The 27,929-nt window shown below is 42.3% G+C and overlaps 11 protein-coding genes across 16 annotated transcripts; 7 read left to right on the top strand and 4 right to left on the bottom strand.

Annotated features, from left to right (window-relative positions):
- The first annotated feature begins 364 nt into the window (after positions 1-364).
- Positions 365-3,325, top strand: LOC117582571 (gastrula zinc finger protein XlCGF52.1-like). 3 transcript variants are annotated; one of them, XM_034270415.1, is made up of 3 exons: positions 365-496; positions 555-1,205; positions 3,121-3,325. In XM_034270415.1, exons 2-3 carry the CDS (start codon positions 559-561, stop codon positions 3,197-3,199), a joined length of 726 nt encoding a protein of 241 aa, XP_034126306.1. In that variant the 5' UTR covers positions 365-496; positions 555-558; the 3' UTR covers positions 3,200-3,325. The 3 variants fall into 3 exon arrangements, with proteins under 3 accessions (XP_034126306.1, XP_034126303.1, XP_034126304.1); XM_034270412.1 differs by lacking the exon at positions 3,121-3,325 and having other exon boundaries at positions 366-496; positions 555-2,194; XM_034270413.1 differs by lacking the exon at positions 3,121-3,325 and having other exon boundaries at positions 379-506; positions 555-2,194.
- On the top strand, positions 2,582-15,217 carry LOC117582573 (zinc finger protein 239-like). 3 transcript variants are annotated; one of them, XM_034270419.1, is made up of 2 exons: positions 2,582-2,619; positions 13,901-15,217. In XM_034270419.1, the coding sequence occupies exons 1-2, from the start codon at positions 2,611-2,613 to the stop codon at positions 15,011-15,013; spliced, it is 1,122 nt and encodes a 373-aa protein (XP_034126310.1). In that variant the 5' UTR covers positions 2,582-2,610; the 3' UTR covers positions 15,014-15,217. The 3 variants fall into 3 exon arrangements, with proteins under 3 accessions (XP_034126310.1, XP_034126309.1, XP_034126308.1); XM_034270418.1 differs by lacking the exon at positions 2,582-2,619 and adding an exon at positions 13,722-13,825 and having other exon boundaries at positions 13,888-15,217; XM_034270417.1 differs by lacking the exon at positions 2,582-2,619 and adding an exon at positions 13,748-13,825 and having other exon boundaries at positions 13,876-15,217.
- On the bottom strand, positions 5,070-6,632 carry LOC117582572 (zinc finger protein 501-like). The gene is made up of 2 exons (XM_034270416.1): positions 6,547-6,632; positions 5,070-6,506 (listed from the first exon to the last, which is right to left on the bottom strand). Exon 2 carries the CDS (start codon positions 6,500-6,502, stop codon positions 5,291-5,293), a length of 1,212 nt encoding a protein of 403 aa, XP_034126307.1. The 5' UTR covers positions 6,503-6,506; positions 6,547-6,632; the 3' UTR covers positions 5,070-5,290.
- LOC117582569 (zinc finger protein OZF-like) lies at positions 8,448-13,469 on the top strand. The gene is made up of 3 exons (XM_034270409.1): positions 8,448-8,596; positions 8,655-10,325; positions 13,185-13,469. The coding sequence occupies exon 2, from the start codon at positions 8,659-8,661 to the stop codon at positions 10,321-10,323; it is 1,665 nt and encodes a 554-aa protein (XP_034126300.1). The 5' UTR covers positions 8,448-8,596; positions 8,655-8,658; the 3' UTR covers positions 10,324-10,325; positions 13,185-13,469.
- Positions 11,396-13,219, top strand: LOC117582570 (zinc finger protein 501-like). 2 transcript variants are annotated; one of them, XM_034270410.1, is made up of 2 exons: positions 11,396-11,546; positions 11,604-13,219. In XM_034270410.1, exon 2 carries the CDS (start codon positions 11,608-11,610, stop codon positions 13,180-13,182), a length of 1,575 nt encoding a protein of 524 aa, XP_034126301.1. In that variant the 5' UTR covers positions 11,396-11,546; positions 11,604-11,607; the 3' UTR covers positions 13,183-13,219. The 2 variants fall into 2 exon arrangements, with proteins under 2 accessions (XP_034126301.1, XP_034126302.1); XM_034270411.1 differs by having other exon boundaries at positions 11,422-11,546; positions 11,625-13,219.
- A 296-nt stretch (positions 15,218-15,513) lies between the features above and the next one.
- Positions 15,514-16,656, top strand: LOC117581892 (small glutamine-rich tetratricopeptide repeat-containing protein beta). Its single transcript, XM_034269360.1, has one exon. The coding sequence runs from the start codon at positions 15,605-15,607 to the stop codon at positions 16,652-16,654; it is 1,050 nt and encodes a 349-aa protein (XP_034125251.1). The 5' UTR covers positions 15,514-15,604; the 3' UTR covers positions 16,655-16,656.
- A 619-nt stretch (positions 16,657-17,275) lies between these two features.
- On the bottom strand, positions 17,276-19,950 carry LOC117581891 (apoptosis inhibitor 5 homolog). Its single transcript, XM_034269359.1, has 7 exons — positions 19,767-19,950; positions 19,511-19,672; positions 18,917-19,450; positions 18,655-18,855; positions 18,384-18,586; positions 18,137-18,323; positions 17,276-18,061 (listed from the first exon to the last, which is right to left on the bottom strand). Exons 1-7 carry the CDS (start codon positions 19,833-19,835, stop codon positions 17,822-17,824), a joined length of 1,596 nt encoding a protein of 531 aa, XP_034125250.1. The 5' UTR covers positions 19,836-19,950; the 3' UTR covers positions 17,276-17,821.
- Positions 19,951-20,031: 81 nt separating this feature from the next.
- On the bottom strand, positions 20,032-22,457 carry LOC117582198 (conserved oligomeric Golgi complex subunit 5). The gene is made up of 3 exons (XM_034269806.1): positions 21,852-22,457; positions 20,716-21,798; positions 20,032-20,659 (listed from the first exon to the last, which is right to left on the bottom strand). The coding sequence occupies exons 1-3, from the start codon at positions 22,455-22,457 to the stop codon at positions 20,081-20,083; spliced, it is 2,268 nt and encodes a 755-aa protein (XP_034125697.1). The 3' UTR covers positions 20,032-20,080.
- Positions 22,458-22,593: 136 nt separating this feature from the next.
- Positions 22,594-23,233, top strand: LOC117582204 (ragulator complex protein LAMTOR3 homolog). The gene is made up of 2 exons (XM_034269811.1): positions 22,594-22,750; positions 22,817-23,233. The coding sequence occupies exons 1-2, from the start codon at positions 22,707-22,709 to the stop codon at positions 23,142-23,144; spliced, it is 372 nt and encodes a 123-aa protein (XP_034125702.1). The 5' UTR covers positions 22,594-22,706; the 3' UTR covers positions 23,145-23,233.
- Positions 23,234-23,238: 5 nt separating this feature from the next.
- LOC117582199 (glucosidase 2 subunit beta) lies at positions 23,239-25,266 on the bottom strand. The gene is made up of 2 exons (XM_034269807.1): positions 24,172-25,266; positions 23,239-24,098 (listed from the first exon to the last, which is right to left on the bottom strand). The coding sequence occupies exons 1-2, from the start codon at positions 25,178-25,180 to the stop codon at positions 23,461-23,463; spliced, it is 1,647 nt and encodes a 548-aa protein (XP_034125698.1). The 5' UTR covers positions 25,181-25,266; the 3' UTR covers positions 23,239-23,460.
- Positions 25,267-25,602: 336 nt separating this feature from the next.
- LOC117582201 (mitochondrial inner membrane protease ATP23 homolog) lies at positions 25,603-26,670 on the top strand. The gene is made up of 2 exons (XM_034269809.1): positions 25,603-26,344; positions 26,414-26,670. Exons 1-2 carry the CDS (start codon positions 25,682-25,684, stop codon positions 26,612-26,614), a joined length of 864 nt encoding a protein of 287 aa, XP_034125700.1. The 5' UTR covers positions 25,603-25,681; the 3' UTR covers positions 26,615-26,670.
- The last annotated feature ends 1,259 nt before the right edge of the window (positions 26,671-27,929 follow it).

The following is a 27,929-nucleotide window of genomic DNA, read 5'->3' as shown; positions in this document are numbered from 1 at the left end:
TGAAGACTGTCTTTATTGAATTGTATATAAAAAAAGGTTTACAAAAAGAACGTACAAAAAAATGTCCCAAGTCTTACATAGTAACTACACGATAACTACATAATTGCTACACATCAACAACATATGGAGTATGGACACTATCTATGCCTTATTTCCAATAATTATTAAAATAATTAATGCCATCTTAATTTAGTTAGTTAGTGATCGAAAATCATATTCACCGATTTATATATTCGTTTTATATAGCTTCCTCGTGCCCTTTCTAAACGAAATACTCAATCTATTCGATTGTTTCGGAAATACGTTGGTGCTCAACAAGTGCTAATTAACATTAAATATTGATATCGGTGTAAACGCTGAACAATAGCAATAGCGCCTTACAGCACATTTTGCTTACACGTATTTCTCAAAACAAAACAATTTGAGCAAGGAAACACAAAAAATCCAAAAAAGACGAACAATTTGCTGGGCTGTGTTATTTTACGACTCAATTCACGTAACATATCGTCCGTACCTCTGCTCAGTTTATTTTTAATTCAGTTACATTCTTGCAGGTCAATGGACGATAAATGCAGAGTGTGCATGGGAACGTCCAGACCATTAACTAACATTTTTGATGAGACACAAAAATGGGACACTTGTCTTGCTGATATGATAGCCCAGTGTACAGGGTACGTGGTCAGAAGAGGTGATTCACTATCCGAAAACATATGTCCGCCTTGCCTTGAGGATGCAGTTAGTTCATTCAATCTTAAGAAAACCTGTGAGCAGAGCCATCAACTCTATTTCTCACTGATGGAAGAGGATAAAGAAGACCCATCTGATAATCAGGAAGACGAGACCATAGAAATATCAGAAAGTGAAGACAAGCTGTCGGGCTTATCTGGCGATGAAAAAATACATAGAGATAAGGATCTCGTTCTTCGGTTCAAGTGTCCTCAATGCCCGAAGTCTTATATGCGAAAAAACAGTTTACAATATCACATCCGTATGCACTCTGGTGATCGCCCCTACAAGTGCTCCTTCTGCCTAAAATCCTTTCCACAAAAATTCAGACTTGATTCACACACTCGCACTCACACAGGGGATCGACCCTACCATTGCTCCGAGTGTCCAAAGTCGTTTATACTAAAAGCAGAACTCAAAGTACACATCTATTCACACACAGGTGGTCAACCGTACAAATGCTCCTACTGCTCAAAGTGCTTCTCACAAAAATCCACATTTGATATTCACACCCGTGCTCACACAGGGGATCGGCCCTACCAGTGCACCGAGTGCTCAAAGTCGTTTAAACACAAACACGAACTTAAATTACATATCCGTACGCACACGGGGGATCATCCCCACAAATGTTCATTCTGCACAAAGTCTTTCGCACAAAAATGCAGACTTGATGCACACATCCGTACTCATACAGGGGATCGACCTTACAAATGCTCTGAGTGTCCAAAGTCGTATATACATAAACACGAGCTCAAACTCCACATCCGTACGCACACAGGTGATCAACCCTTGAGTTGTTCCTTCTGCTCGAAATCCTTCGCACAAAAATGCAGACTTGATGCACATGTCCGAACTCACACAGGGGATCGTCCGAACAAATGCACCGAATGCTCAATGTCGTTCATATACAAACACGAACTCAAATTACACATGCGCATGCACACTGGGGAGCGACCGTACGAGTGCAATCAATGTTCAAAGTCGTTTACACAGCCTAACATCCTCAAAGTTCACATGAAAACTCATTCTGGGAAACATCTTTAGCAGCTGAACTACTAACTTCAAAAACACACATGAAATGGAAAAATGTACATATATTTACAATTTAAAAAATGAACAACGAAAGTCAGAAAAATTTATTGTTAATACCAAATATGTCATTACCGTACAATTTCTCCGAATTCTGTTCGAGGATAGTCTATTTCCATTCTTTTCATTAGCCGTTGATAGGGTTATAGCCGTATAAGCATTTTTCACATATTATGCATGCAGCAGTTTCCGCAAGGTGGTTCGAGAAGCTCACGATCCGTGACAATCAATTGCGTCTGAGATATACGCTAGAGACCTGTGTACGGATTGATTGTAAAGATAATAATATCTAAGTGTAACCTAGAAAAGGCAGATGGAAGCTTAAGAAACAGATGCATTCTAATACTTAATAAAAGTCAAAAGATTTTATTCATCCAAAGGATCCATAACTAAACATAACATGTATCACTTAAAATTACCAATTGGAAAGTCCCAGAAATGAATAATTGAACCATTTGTCATGTGTTGTATTTTGTTTGTATGTATTATTGAACTTACAAATTTATTGAACTACATGAAAGTAAAGGCTGTTTAGTTTTTATTGGTTCCTTAAAAACGAAACATTATCAATTCAATACAATATTCATACAGTCCTATCGATATATATAACAGAATTTCTCTGTGCTACATTCGCGCTTAACAGCTCATTCTTACGGTTTGTTGTCAAAACAACAAATGCAATTCGTTACGAAAAACTATATTTGGAATTAATACACAACCAGGTTTATTCTCGAATCAATTCGATATTGCGCCTTCCTGTATACCGTTTATTAAACTCCATTTACTTGCAGGACAATGGAGGAAATATGCAGAGTTTGCATAGGAACTTCTCGGGTATTCACAAACATTTTCGACGAGTGACCAAAGTGGGACACTTGCATTGCTGACATGATAGCCCATTGTACAGGATACGTGGTTAGGCGAGGAGACTTACCATCAGATAAAATATGTCCGCATTGCCTTCAGTGGGTGCTTTTAATCTATGGAAAACCTGCGAGCTGAGCCATAAATTATAATTCCCTGAGATAGAGGCGGATATAGAAGAAATGTGTGAAAATCATGAAGACGAGGTTTCAGAAAACTCATCCGTGTTCACACTGGGGAGCGACCACATAAATGTACTCACTGCGGGAAGGGTTTTTTCCGATCCGTAATTCTTCGCGATCACATCTGATTGCATACAGGTGATCAACGCTTCCAATGCTCTTTATGCAAGATGGCTTTTAACAAAAAACAACATTTGGAAACACATTTACGCACTCACACGGGAGAGCGGCCGTATAAGTGTATGATGTGTGATAAGTCCTTTTCCCAAGCTGGAACTCTTGCGGTTCACACATACCGCACACATACCGGAGAACGAGCCTACAAATGCTCGGAGTGATCAAAGTCGTTTATACAGAAATATGAACTAAAATTACACATCCGTAGTCACACTGGGGAGAGACCGTATAAGTGCAATCAATGTTCAAAGTTGTTTGCAAAACTAGACACTCTGAAAGCGCACATACGAAGTCACTCTGAAGATCGGCATTTCCAATGCTCGCACTGCTCAAAATCATTTAAGCAAAGATCTGGCCTTAATAAGCACACCCGTACGCACCACACCTGAGAGAATCTGAACCAATGTGCTTACTGCGAAAAGTCCTTTAAACAAACAGGTGATCGGCCCTACTCTTGCTCTAACTGCTCGAAATTATTCAAGCAAAAGCAGCATCTCACTCAACATATCCTAACGCACATTGATGGAGAACTGTTCTCGTGTTCTTACTGCCCAAAGACTTTAAAAAAAAACTCCTATCTACAAAAACACACTCGAACTCACACAGAAAAAGGACTTTAAAGTGTTAAAGATGGAAAAATTAAAAATGTTGCCCCCTAAAGATAAAATTTTATTGTGTCCACTGTTATTCCGGACCTGGAAGACATTTAAAGAAGGAAACGAAGCAATTGAAGATACTAACGAGAAGGGACGTGTGAGACGCTTCTTACGCGTCACAACTTTTATACCCGGCACTCAGGACTACATCTGCACCTTAGCGGTTATTTGTAAAATTTTACATTTTTTCTTCATCTGTCATCTACATCTACAACACTTCTCACACCAACACGCTCCGTTAGCTCGCCGCCCTTCCCTAGACCCACACACTGCAGACTCGAGGCAGAGGCAGAGTGCGCACACAAAAAAAAAACAAATATAAGCTGCGGGACGGGGTGTGTTAAAAGTCGGAAGACGCATTGGCAGGGGGAGGGCAGAGGCAGGGCCGAGTGAAGCAGAAGCAAAGCTGCGGGACAGGGTGGGTTTAGCCACTGGAAATTAATTTCTCCATTGTGGCTATAATAATGATCCGATCGGATCCCACTTTGGTGATCTGATAGATATGGCCATTTCCTACGGAATGGCGTTACTTTTCTTTTATCTTCAAAACTGTAGATTTGGGAGGTTTTCGCCCTTTTGCGGGGGTGGAAGGGGGCGTGGCTCATTTTTTAAATACACTGATTTCAGTGTGAGCATACAGCAGTCCGGAGTCAAAATTTAGTGGCTCTAGCTCTTATAGTCTCTGAGAACTAGCCGACAAACAAGACGGACAGACAGACATGGCTCTATCGACTCGTCTATTGATGCTGATCAAGAATATATACTTTATGGGGTCGGAAACGCTTCCTTCTGTGCGTTACATACAACCGTTATTCGCACAAATATATATACCCTATTTACTCTTCGAGTACCGGGTATAAAAATGCTGCATTGTTATGCATTATTAATATCACTCGAAACCGGTTTTTTACTGAATTTACTGAAAATAATGAACTAAAACAAAATGTGATGCTTCTATGAATTGCAAATATAAAGTTTTTACGAATTATTTCGCTCGGACCACAAATCCTAAGAACAGAGCTGATGATTGACAGAACAGATGATTGCTGTGATGTGCTGTTAGTTGCGATGAAATCGGGTGGACTGTACTATCGAAATTACTTTTAAGTATTCTTTTGAATTTTAAGTTTCTTATCGAAATAGTAGCAATCCAAATTTTTCGATAGGCACTCGCACAAGCCTCTCCGAATCAAACATTGGATTGGGGCAGGTCAAGATAAAATTTGCTTGATTGACAGAACCGGGGAGCAAGGATGGACAAATACAAATTATTCGAGTTTCACTAGTATAAATACGACAGATGAATAAATAGGATATAGGCTACTTCCGACCAACCGAGCAAACGTTCTGTGCAAATGAAGCCGTTTTCAAATAATTTGTATTTAATGCATTTTTATTTAAATCTACCAATGCAATAAAGTTTTCTGACTTTACAGCTTAATAAATTATCGAGTTGCAAATGAGTGCGACGCATCTTTCCATTATTAGTATCTTCGACTGCTTCGTTTCCTTCTTTAAATGTATTCCAGGTCCGGAATAACAGTGGACACAATATAATTTGATCTTTAGGTGGCGAAATTTTAAATTTGTCCATCTTTAACACTTTAAAGTCACTTTTTTTGTGTGAGTTCGAGTGTGTTTTTGTAGATAGGAGTTTTGTTTAAAGGTCTTTGAGCAGTAAGAACACGAGTACAGTTCTCCATCAATGTGCGTTAGGATATGTTGAGTGAGGTGGTGCTTTTGCTTGAATAATTTCGAGCAGTGAGAGCAAGAGTAGGGCCGATCACCTGTATGAGTACGGGTATGAATTTGCAGATGGTGGTTTTGTTTAAAGGACTTTTCGCAGTAATCACATTGGTACAGATTTTCTCCAGTGTGCGTACGGGTGTGAACATTAAGGCCAGATTTTTGCTTAAATGATTTTGAGCAGCGCGAGCATTGGAAAGGCCGATCTCCAGAGTGACTTCGTATGTGCGCTTTCAGAGTGTTATGTTGTGTAAACGACTTTGAACATTGATTGCATTCATACGGTCTCTCCCCAGTGTGAGTACGGATGTGTAATTTTAGTTCATATTTCTGTATAAACGACTTTGAGCACTCCGAGCATTTGTAGGCTCGTTCTCCGGTATGTGTGCGCATGTGAACCCCAAGAGTTCCAGCTTGGGAAAAGGACTTATCACACATCATACACTTATACGGCCGCTCTCCCGTGTGAGTGCGTAAATGTGTTTCCAAATGTTGTTTTTTGTTAAAAGCCATCTTGCAGCAAGAGCATTGGAAACGTTGATCACCTGTATGCAATCGGATGTGATCGCGAAGGGCTCCGGCTCGGGAAAAAGTCTTCCTACAGTGAGTACATTTATATGGTCGCTCCCCAGTGTGAACACGGATGTGTTCGTTGAGATGGGACTTTTGTTGAAAGGATTTCGGGCATTCGGAGCACTTGAAGGGTCGTTCCTTTGTGTGAATAGCCACATCCTTATCACCGTCGGACTGCTCTCGTTCATTGACAGAATTTTCCCAAACCTCGCATTCAAGATTTTCACAGAGATCTTCTATTTCCGCTTCCATCTCAGGGAAATATAATTGATGGCTTTGCTCGCAGGTTTTTATAAGATTGAATGCACTCACTGCATCTTCAAGGCAGCTCGAACATATTATTTCTGGTAGTAAATCTCCCTGCCTAATATCGTATCCGGTGCACTTGGCTATCATGTCAGCAATGCAAGTGTCGCACTTTTGTGTTTCCTCGAAAATGTTTGTGAATGCCCGAGACGTTCCCATGCAAACTCTGCATATTTTCTCCATTGTCCTGCAAGTAAATGGATTTGAATGAACGAACGACAACCCACAAGCAGCCAAATGTTGTAGTTTTTCTGATTTGAAAGATATATTTCTTGCGTGAATAGTTTTGTTGTGAGAAAATGAATTCACGAAAGTGCTGTTAAACGCAAACAACTTTACTCAAATGAAAACATATGTTGTTGCATCGAAAGTTAACGCATGGGTACTCTTCTAATTGGTTTTCGCTTTGATCTGATTTGGAAAATTGGATCAAACCTTGCTTGTTTAATACATTTTTCCTCTTCGAACGATTTTTTTTGCTAAATATCGAGAATTTTCTTCCTATCATATACGTTTTAAAATGTTTCCTATAAATGTTTTTTAATCTACGTACATATACATTTGCATATGTACCTATGTACATGAAGCAACTATAAAGGAGGGCTCGTCGGCTTTTTAGAGGGAAACGTAACAATGCCGACGACGAGTCCTCCTTTATAGTTGCTTCATGCCATTTGTATGTATATTGAAAAAACGCACAGTTAAGATTCTGATCTGGAGAACGTATGTAGCTCTTTATGAAGTTAATGTAACTCTGAAACAACAATCAAATTATTGTTATTTAAAAAGGTCATCTAAGAATGTACAAATTAAAAACAAATGCGAGTCCTTTTCTATTTTTAACAAATCTGTAACAGTTTATTGGAATTAACTGCTAGCTGATAATGCAGCGTCACTTCTTTTATATCGGTACTCAGTCAGTATACATATACACATGTACATACGTACATGCAGGCAGAGTGTGCGAGCTGGAGAGAATGAGCTAGCATCAGCCTTGATGCTGTTGGGGGTGCCTGGGTGCCTGGGTGCAGCCTGGGTGCAAAATGTAGTTCCTCTAGCTTTTATAGTCTCTGAGAACTAGGACGGCCCGTGAGGTATAACACGGCGAACAACAAGCAAATTCTGTACAAGTTTGAATTTTTGTCAAAAAGACTTTGAGCTTTGTAGACCTATTCTCCCGTGTGCGTTCGGGTGTGTGTTTTGAAGTTGTGATTTTAGTTGAAATGACTCTAAGAAGTCGGTGTATTTGAAGGGCAGTCCTTCCGTGTGCGCGAGCATGTGGATTTTAAGAGCTCCGTTTCGACTATAAGCCTTCGAGGAGTGAATACACTTGAAGGGTCGCTCCCCGGTGTGTTTAGGGCTATGCATCTGAAGTTTATATTTATTATACCCGGTACTCGAAGAGTAAATAGGGTATATTGTATTTGTGCGAATAACGGTTGTATGTAACGCACAGAAGGAAGCGTTTCCGACCCCATAAAGTATATATATTCTTGATCAGCATCAATAGACGAGTCGATAGAGCCATGTCTGTCTGTCCGTCTTGTTTGTCGGCTAGTTCTCAGAGACTATAAGAGCTAGAGCCACACAATTTTGGCTCCGGACGCTGTATGCGGTAGAACAGCAGCACTTGGCTTTTTATTTCGAGATTTTGATTCCGAACTGGTTGCTAATTTTTAAAAGTTAAAACCAATACTCGGTTTTTAACGCTCTGTAATATAAAAAGAGTGACCATCAAAGTTGCCTACCAGAAATTTTCATAGATGGCGCCACTTTCGAAAAATCTGCTGTGCAGGGAAAAAGTACCAATTTTATTGCTGTTTTAAATATCTCATAAATTGAAAAATACGATTAACTAATCCAATTTTTTTGATGCATTTTATTTATTAGGCTTTTTATTACGTGTTCTGTAATGTGAACGATATCTAGTGGTTGGCGATGTCTTCTACATCTAGATGTTGTCCTGAGTGCCGGGTATAAAAGTTGTGACGCGTAAGAAGCGTCTCACACGGGTCCTTCTCGTTTTATTTATTTATTTGTATGTATACCTCAAACAAGTCTATTTCATTTTCAGGCATACCCCTATTCTGAAAATATCCATACGAATTATTCCGATAACAATGGCATTAAAACAGATGTCTGTGACGCCTTATAGCACATTTTTCGCACGATTTTTTCTCAAAATAAAACAAAACAATTTGAGCTAAAAAATAAAACATTCATCCAGAAAAATCGCACAATTTGCTGGGCTGTTTAATTAATTAGGACTGAATTAAGGTAAATAATTTTCCGTTCCTGTACTCCGTTTGTTTTAAATTCATTTATATACTTGCAGGTCAATGGACAACAAATGCAGAGTGTGCATGGGAACGTCCAGACCATTAACTAACATTTTTGATGAGACACAAAAATGGGACACTTGTCTTGCTGATATGATAGCCCAGTGTACCGGGTACACGGTTAAGCGAGGTGATTTACTATCAGAAAACATATGCCCGCCTTGCCTTGAGGATGCAGTGAGTTCATTTAATCTAAAAAAAACCTGTAAGCAGAACCATCAACTCTATTTCGAAATGATGGAGGAGCAAAAAGAAGAAGGCATTTGTGAGGATCAAAAAGACGAGGACGCAGAGCAGTCACATAGCGAAAGTGAGAAATCAAACCAAATTGAAACCGATGCAAAAATAGAGCGTGATCCTGAGAAATCGGATGATCCAGAACGGCCCCACCAATGTCCAGACTGCCCGAAAACCTATAGACGAAGAGTCGATCTCGTAGTACACTACCGTCTCCACACTGGCGAACGACCCTACGTATGTGCTGTATGTTCGAAAGATTTCTCACAAAAATCCAATTTTGTCAAACACATGCGTACGCACACGGATGTAAAACGTGATCGACCCTTCCTGTGTTCGTTCTGCGGAAAATGTTTTTCGTACAACTACCAGCTGGAAATACACACTCGTAATCACACTGGAGAGCGACCGTTTAAGTGTACTCAGTGTCCTAAGACCTACATGGAACTCCATGCTCTCAATGCTCATACTCGCAAACACACGAAGGAACTAGAACAATCACAATGTCCTCACTGCTCCGAAGTTTTTCCATTACTAGCCGACTTAAAGATTCACATTCAAAGATATCACGAGGGTAAATTACCGTTCTCATGCAACGACTGCTCAAAATCCTTCATACACAAATCAGATCTAGAACATCACTTACTTACGCACACAAAGGAACGACCCTTCAAGTGCTCCGAATGCTCGAAAACCTTTCAACAAAATTCCCATCTCAACGAACACATCCGTGTTCACACTGGGGAGCGACCATATAAATGTACTCACTGCGGGAAGGGTTTTTCCCGATCCGGAGCTCTTCGCGATCACATTCGATTGCATACAGGTGATCAACGCTTCCAATGCTCTTTCTGCAAGATGGCTTATAACAAAAAACAACATTTGGAAACACATATTCGCACTCACACGGGAGAGCGACCGTACAAGTGTTTGACATGTGATAAATCCTTTCGCGTAGCTGGAACTCTTGCGGTTCACATGCGTACACATACAGGAGAACGAGCCTACAAATGCTCGGAGTGCTCAAAGTCGTTTATACAGAAATACGAACTAAAATTACACATCCGTACTCACACTGGGGAGAGACCGTATGAGTGTAATCAATGTTCAAAATCATTTTCACAACTAGACACTCTAAAAACGCACATACGAAGTCACTCTGAAGATCGACCTTTCCAATGCGAGCACTGCTCAAAATCATTTAAGCACAGATCTGGCCTCCATGTGCACACCCGTACGCATGTTGACGAAATTGTGTACCAATGTGCTTACTGCGAAAAGTCCTTTACTCAAAAGCACCATCTTCAAACACATGCTCGTATTCACACAGGTGTTCGGCCCTACTCTTGCTCTCAATGCTCGAAGTCGTTCACGCAAAAGATCCATCTAACTCAACATATCCTAACCCACACTACTGAAAAAGTCTAGACCATGGTAGAATTACTAATAGGTAACGTCGTCAGCTGAGTGTAGGAGCATCAGCTTATTCACCACGCTCTCTCAGCTCTCAGAGAGGCGAGCGCTAGAGAGAGATAGCAAACGTTTTACGTTCTGCACTCTTTGCTTGAATTGTTTCTGCTTACAGCAAAGTTAAGATTTGGAGCGGCATAGCAGAAAATATTTTGCAGACAAATGTGTTTCTAAAAAAGATGTAATTGAATAAAGATTCAATTACATACACATTTCATTACACATTACGTCTTCATTCTTAAACAATGAAGAAAAAGAAGAAGACAATGAAAAAATCGTGCGCTACACAACCTCTTTCGTCGACGTTTGGCAAACTACTGACAAGCTGGTGTTCCTCGAATGAGAAGGCACTGTGGTGAATCCGTCACTTATTAGTAATTTCACCATGCTCCACTCAGCTGACGACGTCACCTTATTAGTAATTTCACCATGCACCTGAACACACGATTCGTTACACTCATTTGCAACTTGATAATTCACAAAAATGTATTGTATTTTTAAAACTAAAATAAAATTGTATTAAATTAAAATGACTCTAAAATGGCGGATGGCCAGTGGCTGGTTATATTTTTTCACACTAAACAATTATGCAGTGGTCTTTTCTGTTTACATCTTATTTACCGCAAACCCCAATTATGGAGAATTCATAAAATTCACTATAGAAAATATATTATCTATCCGATAATATTATATTTTTAGTCCTAGGAGTTCTGGCTCGCTAGTAATATTAAACCGAATCTCAAAATCACATGTATCCGTGTGAAGTCAAGACAAACCCGGTTTCGAGTGCTACTAATAATATATATGGTTAGTGGTAGCGCTCAAACGAAGTGAGCTGCCTTGCAATAAAACTATTTCGTTAAATTTGTTCACCTTACTATTTTATTTCTTTTATTTGCCTAAAAACATTGGAATTTATGGTATGTGAGGTAACACAGATGAATATTTCAAAGCAAATCTATTTCATGTCCAGGCATACCCCTATTCTGAAAATATCCATACGAATTATTCCGATAACAATGACATTGCAACAGTTGTCTGTGACGTGACGTCTAACAGCACATTTTTCGCATGAAATTTTCTTAAAATAAAACAAAACAATTTGAACAAGAAAAAAGAAAACATTCATCCAGAAAAATCGCACAGTTTGCTGGGCTGTTTAATTTTAAGACTGAATTAAGGTAAACAATTGTTAGGTTCTCCACTCCGTTTATTTTGAATTCATTTACAACTTGCAGGCCAATGGACAATAAATGCAGAGTGTGCATGGGCACGTCAAGACGATTCACTAACATTTTTGATGAGACACAAAAATGGGACACTTGTCTTGCTGATATGATAACCCAGTGTACCGGATACACAATTAAACGAGGCGATTCACTATCAGAAAACATATGTTCGCCTTGCCTTCAGGATGCAGTGAGTTCATTTAATCTTAAAAAAATCTGTAAGCAGAACCATCAACTCTATTTCGAAATGATGGAGGAGCAAAAAGAAGAAGAGGATCTAAAAGTCGAGGACTTAAAGCAGCCACATAACGACAGTGAGAATTCAAAACAAATTGAAACCGATGCAAAAATAGAGCGTGATCCTGAGAAATCGGATGATCCAGAACGGCCCCACCAATGTCCAGACTGCCCGAAAACCTATAAACGAAGAGTCGATCTCGTAGTACACTACCGTCTCCACACTGGCGAACGACCCTACATATGTGCTGTATGTTTGAAAGATTTCTCACAAAAATCCAATTTTGTCAAACACATGCGTACGCACACGGATGTAAAACGTGATCGACCCTTCCTGTGTTCGTTCTGCGGAAAATGTTTTTCGTACAACTACCAGCTGGAAATACACACTCGTAATCACACTGGAGAGCGACCGTTTAAGTGTACTCAGTGTCCTAAGACCTACATGGAACTCCATGCTCTCAATGCTCATACTCGCAAACACACGAAGGAACTAGAACAATCACAATGTCCTCACTGCTCCGAAGTTTTTCCCTTACCAGCCAACCTAAAGATTCACATTCAAAGATATCACGCGGATAAATTACCGTTCTCATGCAACGACTGCTCAAAAGCCTTCGTACACAAATCAGAATTAGAACATCACTTACTTACGCACACAAAGGAACGACCCTTCAAGTGCTCCGAATGCTCGAAAACCTTTCACCAAAAATCCCGTTTCAACGAACACATACGTGTTCACACTGGGGAGCGACCATATAAATGTACTCAGTGTGCGATGACTTTCTCACGAGCTGGAGGTCTTCGCGAACACATCCGATCGCATACAGGTGACGTACACCGCTTCCAATGCTCTTTCTGCGAGATGGCTTTTAAACAAAAACATCATTTGGAATCACATACACGCACTCACACGGGAGAGCGGCCGTATAAGTGTTTGATGTGTGATAAGTCCTTTTGCGTAGCTGGAGCACTGGCGGTTCACATGCGTACACATACCGGCGAACGAGCCTACAAATGCACGGAGTGCTCAAAATCGTTTATACAACTTGACACTCTGAAAACACACATACGAAGTCACTCTGGAGATCGACCTTTCCAATGCTCGCGCTGCCCAAAATCCTTTAAGCACAGATCTGGCCTCCATGTGCACACCCGGACGCACACTGGACAAACTCTGTACCAATGTGCTTACTGCGAAAAGTCCTTTACTCAAAACCACCATTTGATAATACATACCCGTATTCACACAGGTGATCGGCCCTACTCTTGCTCTCAATGTTCGAAGTCATTCAAGCAAAAGCACCACCTCACTCAGCATATCCTCACCCACACTAGTGGAAAAGTCTAGACGTGTTCTTTCTGGCCGAAGACCTTTAAAAAAACTTCTATCTAAAAAAACACACTCGAACTCACACAAAAAAAGGATTTAGTTGTTCACTCCTCCTCTTTATAATATATAAACTTTATACGCCACCTAAAGAACAAATTTTAGTGTGTCCACTGCGATTCCGGACCTGGAAGACATTAAACGAAGGAAATGAACCAGTTGAAGATACTGTAAACGATTCTTCACACTCATTTGAAACTCGATAATTTATTGAAATGTAGTCCCAAAAATGTATTGTTTGAATAAATTTAAATAAAAATTAAAATACATTAAAATTACTCGAAAATGTCTTAACTTGAACACAATGTGAAACGCCTGGTGCTCGGGCTGAGTAACAGAAAGGTTTCATTTGAAGAGGTTTTTTTAGTTGCAAATCGAATAATCAGGATTGCTTTAAGAAATAAAATTCTAAAGAAGTATTTAAGAGTAATTTCGATAACACAATATTCATACAGAAAACCCGACTTCATTAGCGCCTTACAGCACATAACAACAATCATCTGTTCTGTTAATCGTCAACTTGTTATTAGGATTTGTTGTCAGAGCAAAATAATTCGTGAAGTCGAAAAATTATATTTGCAATTCATAGGAGCAGCACATCCTGGTTTGTTGTTTGTTTTACATTAGCCTCAATTGTGTTTATTAAAAAATTAGTTTTGATTTTAGAACAATGGAGGACATATGCAGAGTTTGCATGTCACGGTCTGAAGCATTAACAAACATTTTTGATGAGGCACAAAAGTGGGACACTTGCCTTGCTGATATGATAGCTCAGTGTACCGGGTACGATGTTATGCAGGGAGATTTACTATCAGAAAACATTTGCCCGCCCTGCCTTGAGGATGCTATAAATGCATTCAGTCTTATAAAAACCTGTCAGCAGAGCCATCAAGTATATTTACCACTGATGGAGGAGGAGAGAGAAGAAGATTTATGTTATAGTCTGGGAGACGAGAAATGGGAAAGGTCAGCGTGTGGAAGTGATCAGTCGAACCATTTTAAAGATGTAGTGACGTTTAAATGTAACCATTGCCCAATGAGTTTTAAGCAAAAATTCCATTTGCAGAGACACGTACAAATGCATACAAATGAGCGACCCTACAAATGTTCACAATGCTCAAAGTCATTCATACAAAAATCCAATCTTGAATCGCACACACGTAATCACACCGGCGATCGACCTTATCATTGCTCTCATTGCTCCAAGTCATTTCAACAAAAGTCCCATCTGCAAGTACACAACCGCATACACACGGGGGAGAGACCATACGAGTGCACTTACTGCTCCAAGTCCTTTACTCGCTCCGACATTCTTCAGAGTCATATTCGAACGCACACAGGATATCGACCCTACAAATGTTCCCATTGCTCAAAGTCATTTATACAAAATTCGGATCTCCAGGTCCACATACGTACCCACACTGGGGAACGACCATATAAATGCACTCTCTGTCCTAAGTCATTTAATCAGAACTACTATCTTCAAATGCACCACCGTACTCACACTGGAGAACTTCCGCCCCACCAGTGTTCTCATTGCTCAAAATCTTTTAGCAAGAGGGGAAATCTCCTGACTCACATCAGGACGCACTCGGATGAACGCCCCTACAAATGTTCCTACTGCTCGGAATCTTTCAAACTTAAAGGCATTCTTAAAAGACATACTCTCATCCACACTAAGACCGTGCCGTCCGTCCCCCTTTCCGACACACTCGACATTATATCTGCAATCCCGCTGAACGGCGACACCACAATTTCTCCTATTGCAGCTCAATGTCATAAACCTCAGTAAATACGTTTTCTAGATGCTTAAAAGTTCCCACACTTAAAAAAGATTCATCATATGCTCAATATGACGACATTTACCTCATAATAAAACAACTAGGAAAAATATCTAAGAAAATGAGTATTGTATTTAGCTGAGATATAAAAACAGTTGCTAGAGGCTTTTTAATTCGTAACATTAAAGAATATAGGTATTTAAATCCAAATTATTGCATTTATCGCACAAAAACATCGATCGAAATGTTACCAAAAATGTGTATCAATTTATATAGCCCCATGGCAGTGATGGGTAGAAATAGCCGATATGAAAATACAATAAAATATATACAAATATATTATTTAAACGTAGATAAATTACGAGATCTGTGATCCACGCATACGCACTCCAACTATGAAATAAAAAACTAATTTAATGAATTCTCCCTTCAACACACGCAAAAAAGAAACGAATCGTATTAATCTTAAATATCTAAACCCCATATCGGTATAGTATCGATATAGCCATTTCGATACACATCACTACAGTGACATGCCAACATAATTTTCATTTCCTAACCAAATTTACAAAAAATATAATAATATAATAATTGTCGACAAGATGCCAGACGCTGTGCAACAAAGTTTTATCCGCTCCTTCATAGACTATTTGAAGAAGCAGGTGGACGTGTTGTCGCCCGATCAGAGCGAGAGCATTGAGGTGGCCATACAGTGCCTGCAGGCCGCATTCGATGTCGGTGAAGAGGAAACGGCTGCCGAGCAAATCGAGGCCACTGTACAGAGCACAACGAGTGCACAGCCCGGCGGAGATGCCGCTGCTCCAAGCAGCAGCACATCCACTGCCACCACCGTGAACACCAAGAACATCGACATGTTCGAGCTCTTCCAGTCGCTGTACATTGAAAGGAATCCAGAGTCACTGGCTCTGGCCGAATCAATCAAGAACGAGGGCAACCGCCTGATGAAGGAGTGTAAGTACAACGAGGCCCTGCTGCAGTACAACCGCGCCATCACCTTCGACCCCAAGAACCCCATTTTCTACTGCAATCGCGCTGCTGCGCACATCCGTCTGGGTGACAACGAGCGAGCCGTCACAGACTGCAAGTCAGCTCTTCTCTATAACAACACCTACAGCAAGGCATATTGCCGTCTGGGCGTAGCCTACTCAAACATGGGAAAGTTCAGCGAGGCGGAGCAGGCCTACGGCAAAGCCATAGAATTGGAGCCAGAAAATCCCGATTACCGCAACAACCTGGAGGTGGCACGGAATGCGCGCAATCAGCCACCGCAGGTGGCGCAGCTGACCGAAAGCCTGAACGCCATGCTGGGTAATCCCACGATCCGCAATCTGTTTAACAGCGCCGAGATCGACCTGGAGCAGCTGCAATCGATGACCCAGAACCCCATGGTGATAAATACTATCAGCCATTTGTTGGGAGCCGGCGGCGGAGCAGCTGCTCCAGGTGGTGCCACTGCACCTGGCGGTGCCGGTGGTGGCGCTGCACCACATATCCCAGCTATGCCCAACGATATGCTGCAGCTGTTCCAGAGCTTTGCCAGCCAACTGGTGGGGATCCAGCCGCCAGGCGCCGGCAATCCCAATGCTGGTAACGGACAACAGCCGGGCAACCAGCCGCCGCCGAGCATCTGAAACAAGCAACTATAATTACTGTATTTTTAATGTTTCAAAAGCTTCAATTACACATACATACATACATATATATTTTTATTAATGGTAATAAATATATACACATATAAATATGATGATCTTATCAGAGAAAGAAAGAACTAACTCAAACATTTCTTTGATGAGAAATGTATTCCATGGAGGTTTCATAACGCTGCTGGATTACATTTATAATTTCTCCTTCCAGCAAGAAAGAAATAGCCGAAACATATTATAAACTTCCAAATATCGTTCCGGCATATGGCCAATTCATCCAATATCGATGGTTGGAATATCTTTTAAAAATGCATATATAAAATTTAACTCTCTATACAGAACAAGCAATACAAAGAGGCAAGTGTTCGTTCTTTAATGTTGCTTTTATTGGATTCAAAAAATGTATGCTGTATGCTTGCAGTTTTTTAAGTGGTACAATTATTGATTACATGTTAAATAAAAACTAACTATTATGCAAGTATTGCTTGTAAAAGAAACAAAAGCCGATTCAACAAACTCTTTGTGGCACACAAATCGATTGCCTCTCGTGAGCATAATGAATCGCGCTTCAAGACCATGAGGATATTGTTATTTATGTTGCTGCATTAATTGTGGATAACTTTTAATTCATTTTATAGTTTGATTTTGCAAGAATTCGTTTGGCTGGCTCTATTAATAAATCTTATATTAGACAAAATCGAGTTTTTGGAGCGTGATATAAATTGAAACAGTGCCAACGCACCCACGAGTAAGGATAATGATGATAAGAGTGAACGTGGAACGTGAGACGTGACGGTGTTTAAAGATTTCACGCAATCATCTTTTACAAAACAATAAAAGCAATGAGAGCAGGGTGTGAGAGTTTTGTTAAAAGTGTTGCTTGCCCTTTACACTCCAGGAAAAATTGTGCATTTCTGTAACAAACCAAACGGAGAAAGTTAATTGGAAAATTTACATTACTTACCAGCCGCCGCCAAGAGAAGTCGATTCGTTTGCTTTTGTATTGTTGTGGTAGTAGACCCTGGCCTGGTGCCAGGACACTTGAAGTAGTTTTATTGTGGACGAAGTTTTGGGATATTCTAATCTCTGGTAATTGATTTTAGTTTAAGGACTAGGAAAGACAATCCATGCAGAAAATTGCAGAGTGCTGGTGCTTCAATATTTGTTGTAGCGTCGATTCCTGTAGCCACCTCCACCTCCTCCACGCTGCCTGCCGCGATTATTGTTGCCGTAGTTTGGATTAACTTTGTGCGAGTATTTGCCAGATGGTGGCGAATAGAATTTCTGATCATTTGATGGTCGCGACTTCTTCTCTAAGTCCTGGTCTTTCTCCTTGCCGTTGGTTTCAGCCTTCTCCCCAAATGTGATGGGTGCATGTCGTTTGCCCAGCTTGTTCTGCAAATAAATACAAAACAAAATACATGTCATTTGATTTACACAGTCGAATAAATAAATATTTCGCATGCTCACAGCTTTTGGCACAATCCAGGATAATACAATATCATGCTTGAATATGGGCGGTGAATGGAACAAATCGCGTATTAACACATTGATATTTGATGTTGTCTTCAGAGCCGTTTGCTTCAGTTGATTCTCCTCCGACTTCAGCTCCTCAGCTGATTTACCCTTTAAAGCCTCCTCCAGTTTTTTAATATACCTGCCACAAAACAAGGCAAATTAGTATTATTCCTAGACATCCTAGAGATGTGGCGCTTACCCCTGTGTTCCCCTGGCTAGATATTGCAATCTAGCACGAAAGTCTTTCAGTTTCTCAGCGTCTTCTACAAAACTTAAATTAGTTGGATGCTTCTTGCCCAGTGTGTGCAGTGCATAGAGCAGGCACTCAGCATGCGAAAATTCAAACGATGGTGGCACATCTACCAGATCCACCTCGCTTAGCTTGGGCAATGGCATGTACTCCTGGAAAATCAACAAAGAAACACGTTTAAAATACAATCATTTGGACAAAATATGTTTGAAATGCCCACCAGTAATACATTATAGACATTATTGATGCGTTCATTAGCATTCTCCAGCTTATCCGTGTTTGCTATCATCTCGGCAAATACTTTAAGCAATCTTAATTGGATTTGATCTTGTGACACTGCGGTGGCGATCATGTTCCATGTCGGAATAGGCAACAGCTTGTCGCAAACATGCGCAACGAATGCTGTCGATTTGATGGTTTTCTATAGATAAAAGATGATGTTTAGTTTTGTGGATACTTATTGGAAATCCTTCTTTACTTACTGAAAAGTATGGTGCAGCCGCAGTGGCACATTGAACGAAACGTTCCACAACCTCATCGTCTACAGCAATGATGTCTGTATCAGTGTTATTGAGCTCCGCCTGCTCCGTGGCCAGCTTGACCAGCTCAGCGTGTCCGGTAATGGTGTTGCCCAGTTTTGTGGCACCCAAAATGGTCATGCACAAATGAAATTCATCGGCTGTGACATCCTGCAGGGCCTTCTTGATCTCGTCGACGATGTATTCTTCAATTTCCTTGGTTATTACAGTAGGACCCATAGTCAACAGCTTGGTTGAAATAAACTTGAAGCAGCGCTCTCTTGTTGGCTCATCACCCGTGGTGATTTGTTGGAAAATACCAGCTACAGCGCTCTTTGTGTCCATTTTGATGATGCTAAGCAGTGAATTATTCACCTGCTGCAACTCTGTGGCATCGTCCAGTATCAGCAACTGGGCGAGTGTGTCGCCCACTCGTGTAGTAGCCTCCGGATTGCCTTGACATAATTTGGGCAAATCTTTAATGGCCTGACGGCGAATCTGGAAACATAACAATATGAAGGTAATCTTTGAATGAGTTGAACAAATACGCGCACAAACCTGGTTATCATCGTCTTCGCAAAGATCGAACTGTGCATCGATTGCTGTTTCGGCCAAGTCGGGGAAATGCTTGAAAAAGTTGCCAATAAATTGCGACGCCAAACGCTTCTCCTTTGAAGAGCCTTTAACAGCTTTCAGTATTTCCTTATATTCATCCACGTGCTGAAAGAGAACATATTTGTTTTTCGGTACATTCTACATGGCAACTACCGTTGTGGTGCCGCGTCTTTCCGCAATGGCGGCCCGCGCCGCTTACCTCTGAAATCTTATCGCCCGCCTCGGACAATATCTCGTAGCATTTGTAAAGTCGCTCTATGTTGTCCATCTTTCTTAATTATTAAAGTTCAATAATCAAAACACAATTCAACTTTTACAATCAATTTTTCATAGATTAAAGAAGAAATTCAACTTTTTTCACGCTGCTGCAAACAAAATGGTGCGCTAGGGATGTGGATAGTCTGTATGTATCGATATATTGTTTGTTGATTTCCTAAGTAATATTTTTGTGCGATAGGTGTTGGTGATTTTTTATTATAATTTATTTAATATTTTACAAACTACACAGAATAATTATGGAATAGCCTTCAAGGCCTGTTCAAAATAATCTACCATCATGGGATACACCTCATCATATTGCTGAATATTCTTGCGCCTCGCATTATCCCTATATCTTTGCAGTGCTCCCGAAATCAGCTCCAATTTCTCTCTTTCCGCCGTATGTCCATCCAGCCACTCAATCAGCCGTTCATTTGACCAATTGGCGGTGGTGTGTGGCGACTGAAGGTCCGCTCCAGCATGACCAAATAGAAGCAACAGCACTATATAACTGGGCACCAGTGAGTCCGGTCCGATCGTCTGCTTTACCAGCTCTTGCGGGGTCTGAACGATGAGCAGTGACATGGCGCGCAACAGTCGCGATGTCTTGCCGAGTTCTGCAAGATTTGCACATAGGGGCTTTAAGCTCTGATCCATATGCTGGCAATCCTGCTTCAGGCGCTGCCTTCCCGCACCGCTCAGGGGACGCAAAATGCAGACGTTGTGAAGGAAGAGCTCTATGCAACGCTTTGCCAACTCGTGGCCACACTTCGTCGTCATGGGTTTGTCATCGAAAAGGGCAATGTGGTGAGACCAAGAACGGCTGACAAACTCCTGCAAACAAATGAGTTTTCAACAAACGGAAAATTAGAAATCAACTAAAAACTCACCTGCAATTCCTTCATGTACATTGAGGGACCCGATGTGGATAGCCTGTCCGAGTTCAGACCCGGCTCACGATGCATGCTTAGTATAATGATGCTTATGGTTGTAATGATTGATTCCATAATCTGCTGCAAAATGGTTCCAATCAGCAAATCTGCCTGCTCCAGGGAGCGGGAAATGTTTTCTTTAGCCGTTCCTGGGGTCTTTTCGAACTGAACTTGCAGATCGCTCAGCATGCGACGGACTGAGTCCTTGTAGTAATAAAGAACATTTGCCAGCGTGGTATTCTGTTGTTGCTGAAGATTGGGCAGGTCCACAACCTGCTTGGAGTCGGCCCCTAATTTGATTTGCGCCTCCAGTTTGGTGCACAGCTCCTTGCCACAGGCGATAAAGACATTCGCTATGGAGTTTGTCAGTCGCCCGTCAATCAAGGCAGCACTTAGCTCCGTGGAAGCCACGCGTATAAAGTTGTCCACCGTCTCATTGCCTGGCAAGTCCACGCCAGCCAGGCAGGCCTTCATGTTGGCAGCGCACTTGCTCACATAACCCACCTCCAGAGGGGCAAACAGTTCGTTCTCAAACAGGAATTCTCCATTCAGACGCTGCTCCAGGCCACGCGCCGAAGTTAGCAGCTTGGACAGACCCTCCTGCAGGGTCTGGGTGACATGCGATGAGCACTCATCGAAGGATTTTCGCAGCAGCTGCTGCACATTCTGCCAAAAGCGCTGCGGTATATATTGATCCGAAGACTCGGAAGTGTAACCAAACTGATTGATTAGCTCCAGGGCCGCTTTGAGCAGCTTGATCTGGGTGCAACTTTCATAGAGCTCGTCGTACAGCAGCCAGTGCAAAGATTTCCAGAACTTTGCACGATAATTTTGCGTTGTAGTCAACTGTGGCGTCTTGCCCGGGCCCCGGGATGCAGCAGGTTTGCTCGTGGAGCTGCCACTGCCGTGCGTGGGCGATTTGTTGAGCACTGAAATATCGTTGCCGGCAAAACACTCTTTAAGGGATTGCTCCATGTCGGCTATGAATGTGGCCAACAGGTTGTCAAGCGATTTCTCCAGCGTATTGAAGTTCATGAAGATCTGTAAGGTTATAATGATTATTTACAGGTCCCATCTACGGTTCCGGAACCCACCTTCAATGCATTAACCACTTGATTTTGATTACGCTCCTGGAGTCCTGTAACCAATTGCATCTGGGTTAGGTTACGAATTTTCTGACCCGAGCTGATCACAAATGCACGCTCCTTTTGTACAAACTCTATGTCCTTCAAGTCCTTGTCATCTATTAACTGCGCCAGCTCGAAATGGAGCTCTGCTTGACGCAGCACATCTTTGGTGCTTTTCAATTTGGCCGTCAGAGCAAGAAGCGTTCCGGCCGAGCGCAGCAAATGGCTGACATCATGAAGGCGACCGAGCACTTGAGTTTGGTTCTCCACCAATTGGTATTGCGTGTCCACTTGGGTCTTGAGGCGATGTCCGGTCTCCCGTACGCGCTGCACCTCCTCCGCTAGCGTGTTGAGAGCGGCATCAAAGCGTCCTGCATGGGTGGCCTGCTGCAGCAGCGCCCCATGCTTGTCACGCACTTGCTGATGCAGCTCCTCTGTGGTGTTTTGCAGCCGCTTGGACAGCTCTTGTATTTGTTGCCCAATGGTGAGGTGGGACATGGATGATGTGTAGTCGTCATCATCTGAACCGGCTGTAGATGTAGGATTTGTGGCCCCGGGATCCCCTGTCACCATACTGGAAGTTGCCCTAAGCTATTCGAACACTAGAAAACCACTTTAAGTTGTTTTTTAGTTCTGTAAAATTAATAAACTTCCATAAAAACTATTTTTCCACACATCAGACCGTTCTTACCGATATCGTAATATTTAATTTATATCGATAGTTGGATCAGCTGTTTCGTGGTTTGTTTTGTGTAAATAGCTGTGAATGTTCAAAAAAGTTAAGTTTTTTAGTCTTTTCCGTCGCCATTTTGCTCATTATCCATGTCGGACGACATTAAGAAGTATTTCAATGGCCTGCTAGAGAAGTATGTACAGCAGGAGTTAATGTATTATAGCTGAAATTACATATTCCGCCTCGCCTCTCGTTGCAGGGTCAGTGGCCTGCACGTCATACAGATAACGGATCGTGATGGCGTTCCACTCCTCCGAGTCAGCCAGGAAAAGAATGTGGATTTCGCCCTTATGCCCTCGTTCATACCCACATTCACGACAGCCTGCGATCAGGCCAGCAAGCTGGGCTTGGGTCGCAACAAGACCATCATTTCGATGTATTCCAACTATCAAGTGGTCCAAATGAACAAGCTGCCATTGATACTGACCTTTGTGGGTTCGGAAAACTGCAATACGGGTCACATTCTCGCCCTGGAGCATCAGGTGGACGGCTATCTGGAGGACATCAAGCAGGCCGTCACCGAGTAATAAACATACATACACCACACCAAAACCATTTACTATATAAATTTATATTTTTAAAAAATACTAACTGTTTACACTTTATTCAAATTGAAGCATGTTTTCTTAAGTTTTGCTTAAATGCATAGATTGAATGATTTCACTATATTTCTTAATGATGTTCGCACGCGCTTGGGCCGCCCTCGCTACTTTCAGCATGGGAATGATCGCGACAAATTTGAAATTTCAAAAGTTTCAACTCGGCTCACTACAACTAAAATACAATCCGCCTCAAAAATCGAATCTCTTCGTGCTATCCACACATTACCGTTTCATCGTATTCTCAAAGTTCGTCGTGAACGCTCTCCGCCTGTTGAGCTTCGCTATCGCAGGCGGCTGGTGTCTCAAACTCAAAGTAGTACTCGCAGCGATTGGGCTCGCCGACAGACGTGATACGTGGCTCCAGGGCGCAGCTAATGTTGATAATGGCCGACCGCTGAGGGCCGTTCCAGCAGGCGGCACCATTGCCGTACTTCTGCTTTGAGTACTTGTATCCCTCGCCAATCCATTGCTCCCAGCGACCGAGCGTGGTCTCGGCTCCACCGTTTTTCGGCTTCTGCGAGGCCCTGTCGAACGGACACAGAGTGTACACGTATTCACGATCCTCAAAGTTATAGCATTCGCCGTCCAACACTGCCCATTCTTCTTGCGGGCCATAGTCCTTGGCACTCTGCTCATCGATCTCCTTTACTTCCTGTTCGATCTCGCGTATGTTGCGCTCGACCTCCTCCAAAGCATTGCGGGCCTCGTTGGCCTGTTCGACGAGACGCTGCGTCTCTGGGTCATAGACGGGCGGTGCAGGAGCTTCAATTTCCGGCGAGGCTTCGCCCACACCCACATCTCCCTCCTCGTCATCGTACTGGTCATCGTCGCCATCTTCGTCAGCCTCACCATCCGTGCTAGCTTCCATGTCGATTTGTTCTGCAAACGTAATTCTGGTTAGATAAACATCCACAACGAATTTGTGACAAGGGATTAGGGACAAGGGGCTTACCCTCGGTGGGCTGTGGTTCCGATTGCTGGACTCCTTCAGTATTCGCCTTAACTGGCACTTCTCCGACTGGTGGAACCTGCTCATCCGCATTTGGGGGCTGGAACAGACCCTCGGCCAGCATTTTCAAGGGCTTGATGCGTGGCCAGGCCAGCGTGACGAAGGCATCTAAATCCACACGCTCTCGCTCATCCAAGAAGTATTTGGCCTCCTCCACGGTGACAACGCCATTGCGATCGCGGTCGAGATTGATGTCCACCATCAGCTCGGTGACCTCCACGAAGCCATCTTTGTTGATATCATACACTCCAAAACTGAGCGAGGCTTCCTGGCGCATTTGCTGGGGCTCCTCTTCGGCCTGAACGGTATCGGCATCCAGCTCCCGTTGTTGCTCCTTGAAGATCTCCAGAGCATCGCTCTCCAAGGCCTCGGCGTTGATCTTGATTTGCTGTTTCTCGGACTTGAGAGCCTCCTGATCCTTAATGCGTCGCTCCAGCTCCAGGCGGCGGGTTTCTCTATCTGCTCTCAGCTGTCTGCCTCGTGTTATCATCTCCATCCGCTTTTCGGCGCCCTGCTTGTGGAGCTCTGCTTGATTCCTGCGCTGAATGGCAGCTGCAGCGCCCAACTCTGCACAGGTGTTTGCACACCCAACCACCTGTGACTCATCGCTGCCGTCGCAGCAGTCACAGACGCCATCCTGGACGCGCGAACTGGGAATGTCCACCGACTCGTGACCTTTGTTGAGGCAGTGGAATTGGCCCTGGGCACACGCTGATGTGCCCGGCTCATCGCTCCCGTCCGGACAGTCGCAGTAGTCATCGTTTACCTGGACAAAGGGAATCGTTTTGCTGCCATCCAAGCAGGTCCAGCTATTGTCGCCAGCTCGGGGCTGATATAGCGCTGCCTTTATGAGCGAAACTCCGCGGGGACGTGGAACATCGGCGGCACACCAACTCACGCTTAAAGCTAATGCCGCTAATATCGCTAACTGCTGGCTTATTGCACGGTGCATAATTTGAGTGATTGGGACCAATGGATGAGTGTGTAATTGTAATCTTACGTGGTATTTGCTATGAAAATCGAGTAAATGCCGGCAGTATGAATGTAGAGTTTTCTGAATGACAACTACACAGACATGTAATTAGCAACAGAGCCACCTGGCGATTTAAAAGCGTTCTGGCAACGCTGACCAAATCAGCTGTTAAGTGGTATTTGCTGTGAAAATCGAGTAAATGCGCGGCAGTATGAATGTAGAGTTGCCTGCATGTCAACTACACAGACATGTAACAAGCAACAGAGCTACCTGGCGATACACCTGTTGTAAAAGAGACTTTTGTTTGCACAATTCAATAAATACGAATTTAAGGATTTAGATCAACGATCAATCTTTTTCAGCTAATTGAAAATGTCAACATATTAACTCCCCTTCGATTTTAAAGCGGTCTGGCAACGCTGTCCAAATCAGCTGCCGGTTTGTTATTCAACCAAGTGGAGATATAGAAATCCATTAAATATGGATTTCCTGACTAAAGTGTGGGCCAAAGAAGCGCCTACGTCAATAGACACTGAAACGCCCACTACCAGAAAGGAAAAACAATCAACTACCCCCGCCGCAGCAGCCGATTCCCAGCATGTTCAGGACTTACCGTCCAGCGACCAGCCGCCCAGCAATGAGAGTAAGGATTGGGGTTATGATCTGTATCCGGAGCGACGCGGTGTAACCTTTAAGCCCAAGTGGACACGCATTCTCTTCGGCCTGGAGGGCCAGGAGAGCATTGACCGCTACAAGTGTGAACAGAATGTCTATTGGTGTGTAAAGAATGGTCCCCTGGTCAAACTAATGATGGGTGCCCTGAAGAGCTCCGGGTGCCCCATCGATCTGCGTCGGCACATCTCGTGTGAGGTATGCGATCCCTCGGTGACTGGTGGCTACGATCCCAAGTTAAATCAGATTGTGGTCTGCCAGAATATGGCCAAGAACAAGAGCATGGTGCACGGGGTGCTCACGCATGAAATGATACACATGTTCGACTACTGCAACAACGATCTGGACTTTAAAAATGTGGATCACCTGGCGTGTACGGAGATCCGTGCTGCCAACCTCGCGCATTGCTCTTTTTTGAGTGCCATGTTCCAGGGCGATGCATCGCCGTTTAACGTAAAAGAGGCGCATCAGGTGGGTGAATCAATTTCAATGTAAATTCGTATGGAAAGTCTTTTAATCCTGATCTATTATGATACCTAGAACTGTGTCAAGACTAAGGCTCTGGCGTCTGTGCTGGCTGTGCGTAATATAAGCAAAGCAGATGCTATTGCGGCAGTGGAGCGAGTCTTTCCCAAGTGCTATGCGGATTTGGAGCCCATTGGCAGAAGAATCCGGCGCAATTCCACGGACCAACAGAAGGCCTACATGGAGGGACCCATGTATGGCTATGACGTATATTGAAATGGCTGCAATAAATCTGTTTGTTTTTTTAATAAAACTATGTTTTAAGCTTTAAACGTTTGTAGCATCATGCTGAACCAACAAAATGGCTTTTATAACGAAATGGATTATCATTAAATGAAGTATGAACGCTTAGCCATTTAAATGTACCAAGTTCAAAACAGATATACTATTACAGATATACATATCATGAGGCAATTCCTGACCAATTTGTAGGTATATAAAACCTTTGTTGAGGGCTCTAGGGTTTAGTAAAAGTTTGTAAGTCATAAAGAAAAAGTGATGGAGGATTGTGAAATAATTGGAATGATATTGGAGTTCATTGGGGATGTACTATTCGGCAGTAAGTTGGAGGATATAGAAGAAGAGGAACTGGATAAGTAATATTCATACAAAAGCAAAGATTTAGCTTCATTTCTCCTGATTTAAATTGCACTAAAACCATTTAAAAATATTTTTGAATTTTCAGCCGACACCAGCAATGACGATTACGACTCTTAGTGCGACAGAAATCATTATAAAAATGCCCAAAAATAATATTCTATAATGAATATTATAACATTAATTAAATTACTCGCAATAATGGTCATGCGAAGCATTAACCTTCAACATTTATCTCCTATAAATACAAAATCTACCCGTTGTCCAGAGTTATATCATACACCATGGATTGCTGTGAGCTTATTGAAATATTTCTGGCTTTCCTCAACGACTTATTCTTCTCCGACATAAGTGAGTAACTTGTGTAGCATCTCTAACTATAGTTTTAATTAGTGTTCCCTATTTCTTAAAGCGGACGCAGAATACTTTGGCGATTACTATTACGACCAAAATTGAAATAATCTGAATAGCATGATAAAACCCAACAAATAAAATTTGATTTGACCACTTAAATGCTTTTCAATAGGAATAAAATACATATTATTTTTGTGGCCATGATTGACCTAGATCATGCAATCGCTTTGGCTACGAAATAAGCCCGAATTACTCTTTCGTTTTTGATCGCGTTGCGGCTCATTAAATGGGGGTCTGGGCCACATAAAATAAAATTCAAAACCGTTTCCGATCCGTAATGTCTTTGTACTTAGTTACAAAACGTTGAGCACAGCAGATCAAAAATGTTTTGGGATCTACTTGGTGGAATTTTCGAGTTCATTTTCGGTCTTTTGTTTCCCTGTAAGTTGTAATCGTTTTGCTGTGTGAAAATATTATGAAAATTATGAAATTCTTTGTTGAACAGCTTCAGACAGCGGGGATGAGCCTGATTCCGAGGAGGTGGAAACCACCTGATATGGTTGTGCCAATTCAATTTGAT

Source organism: Drosophila guanche, unplaced genomic scaffold, assembly GCF_900245975.1.
Source record: "Drosophila guanche unplaced genomic scaffold, DGUA_6, whole genome shotgun sequence".
Lineage (NCBI taxonomy): Eukaryota > Metazoa > Arthropoda > Insecta > Diptera > Drosophilidae > Drosophila > Drosophila guanche.
The sequence above is the reverse complement of the archived record's forward strand: the minus strand, read 5'-3'. Positions and strand labels throughout refer to the sequence as shown.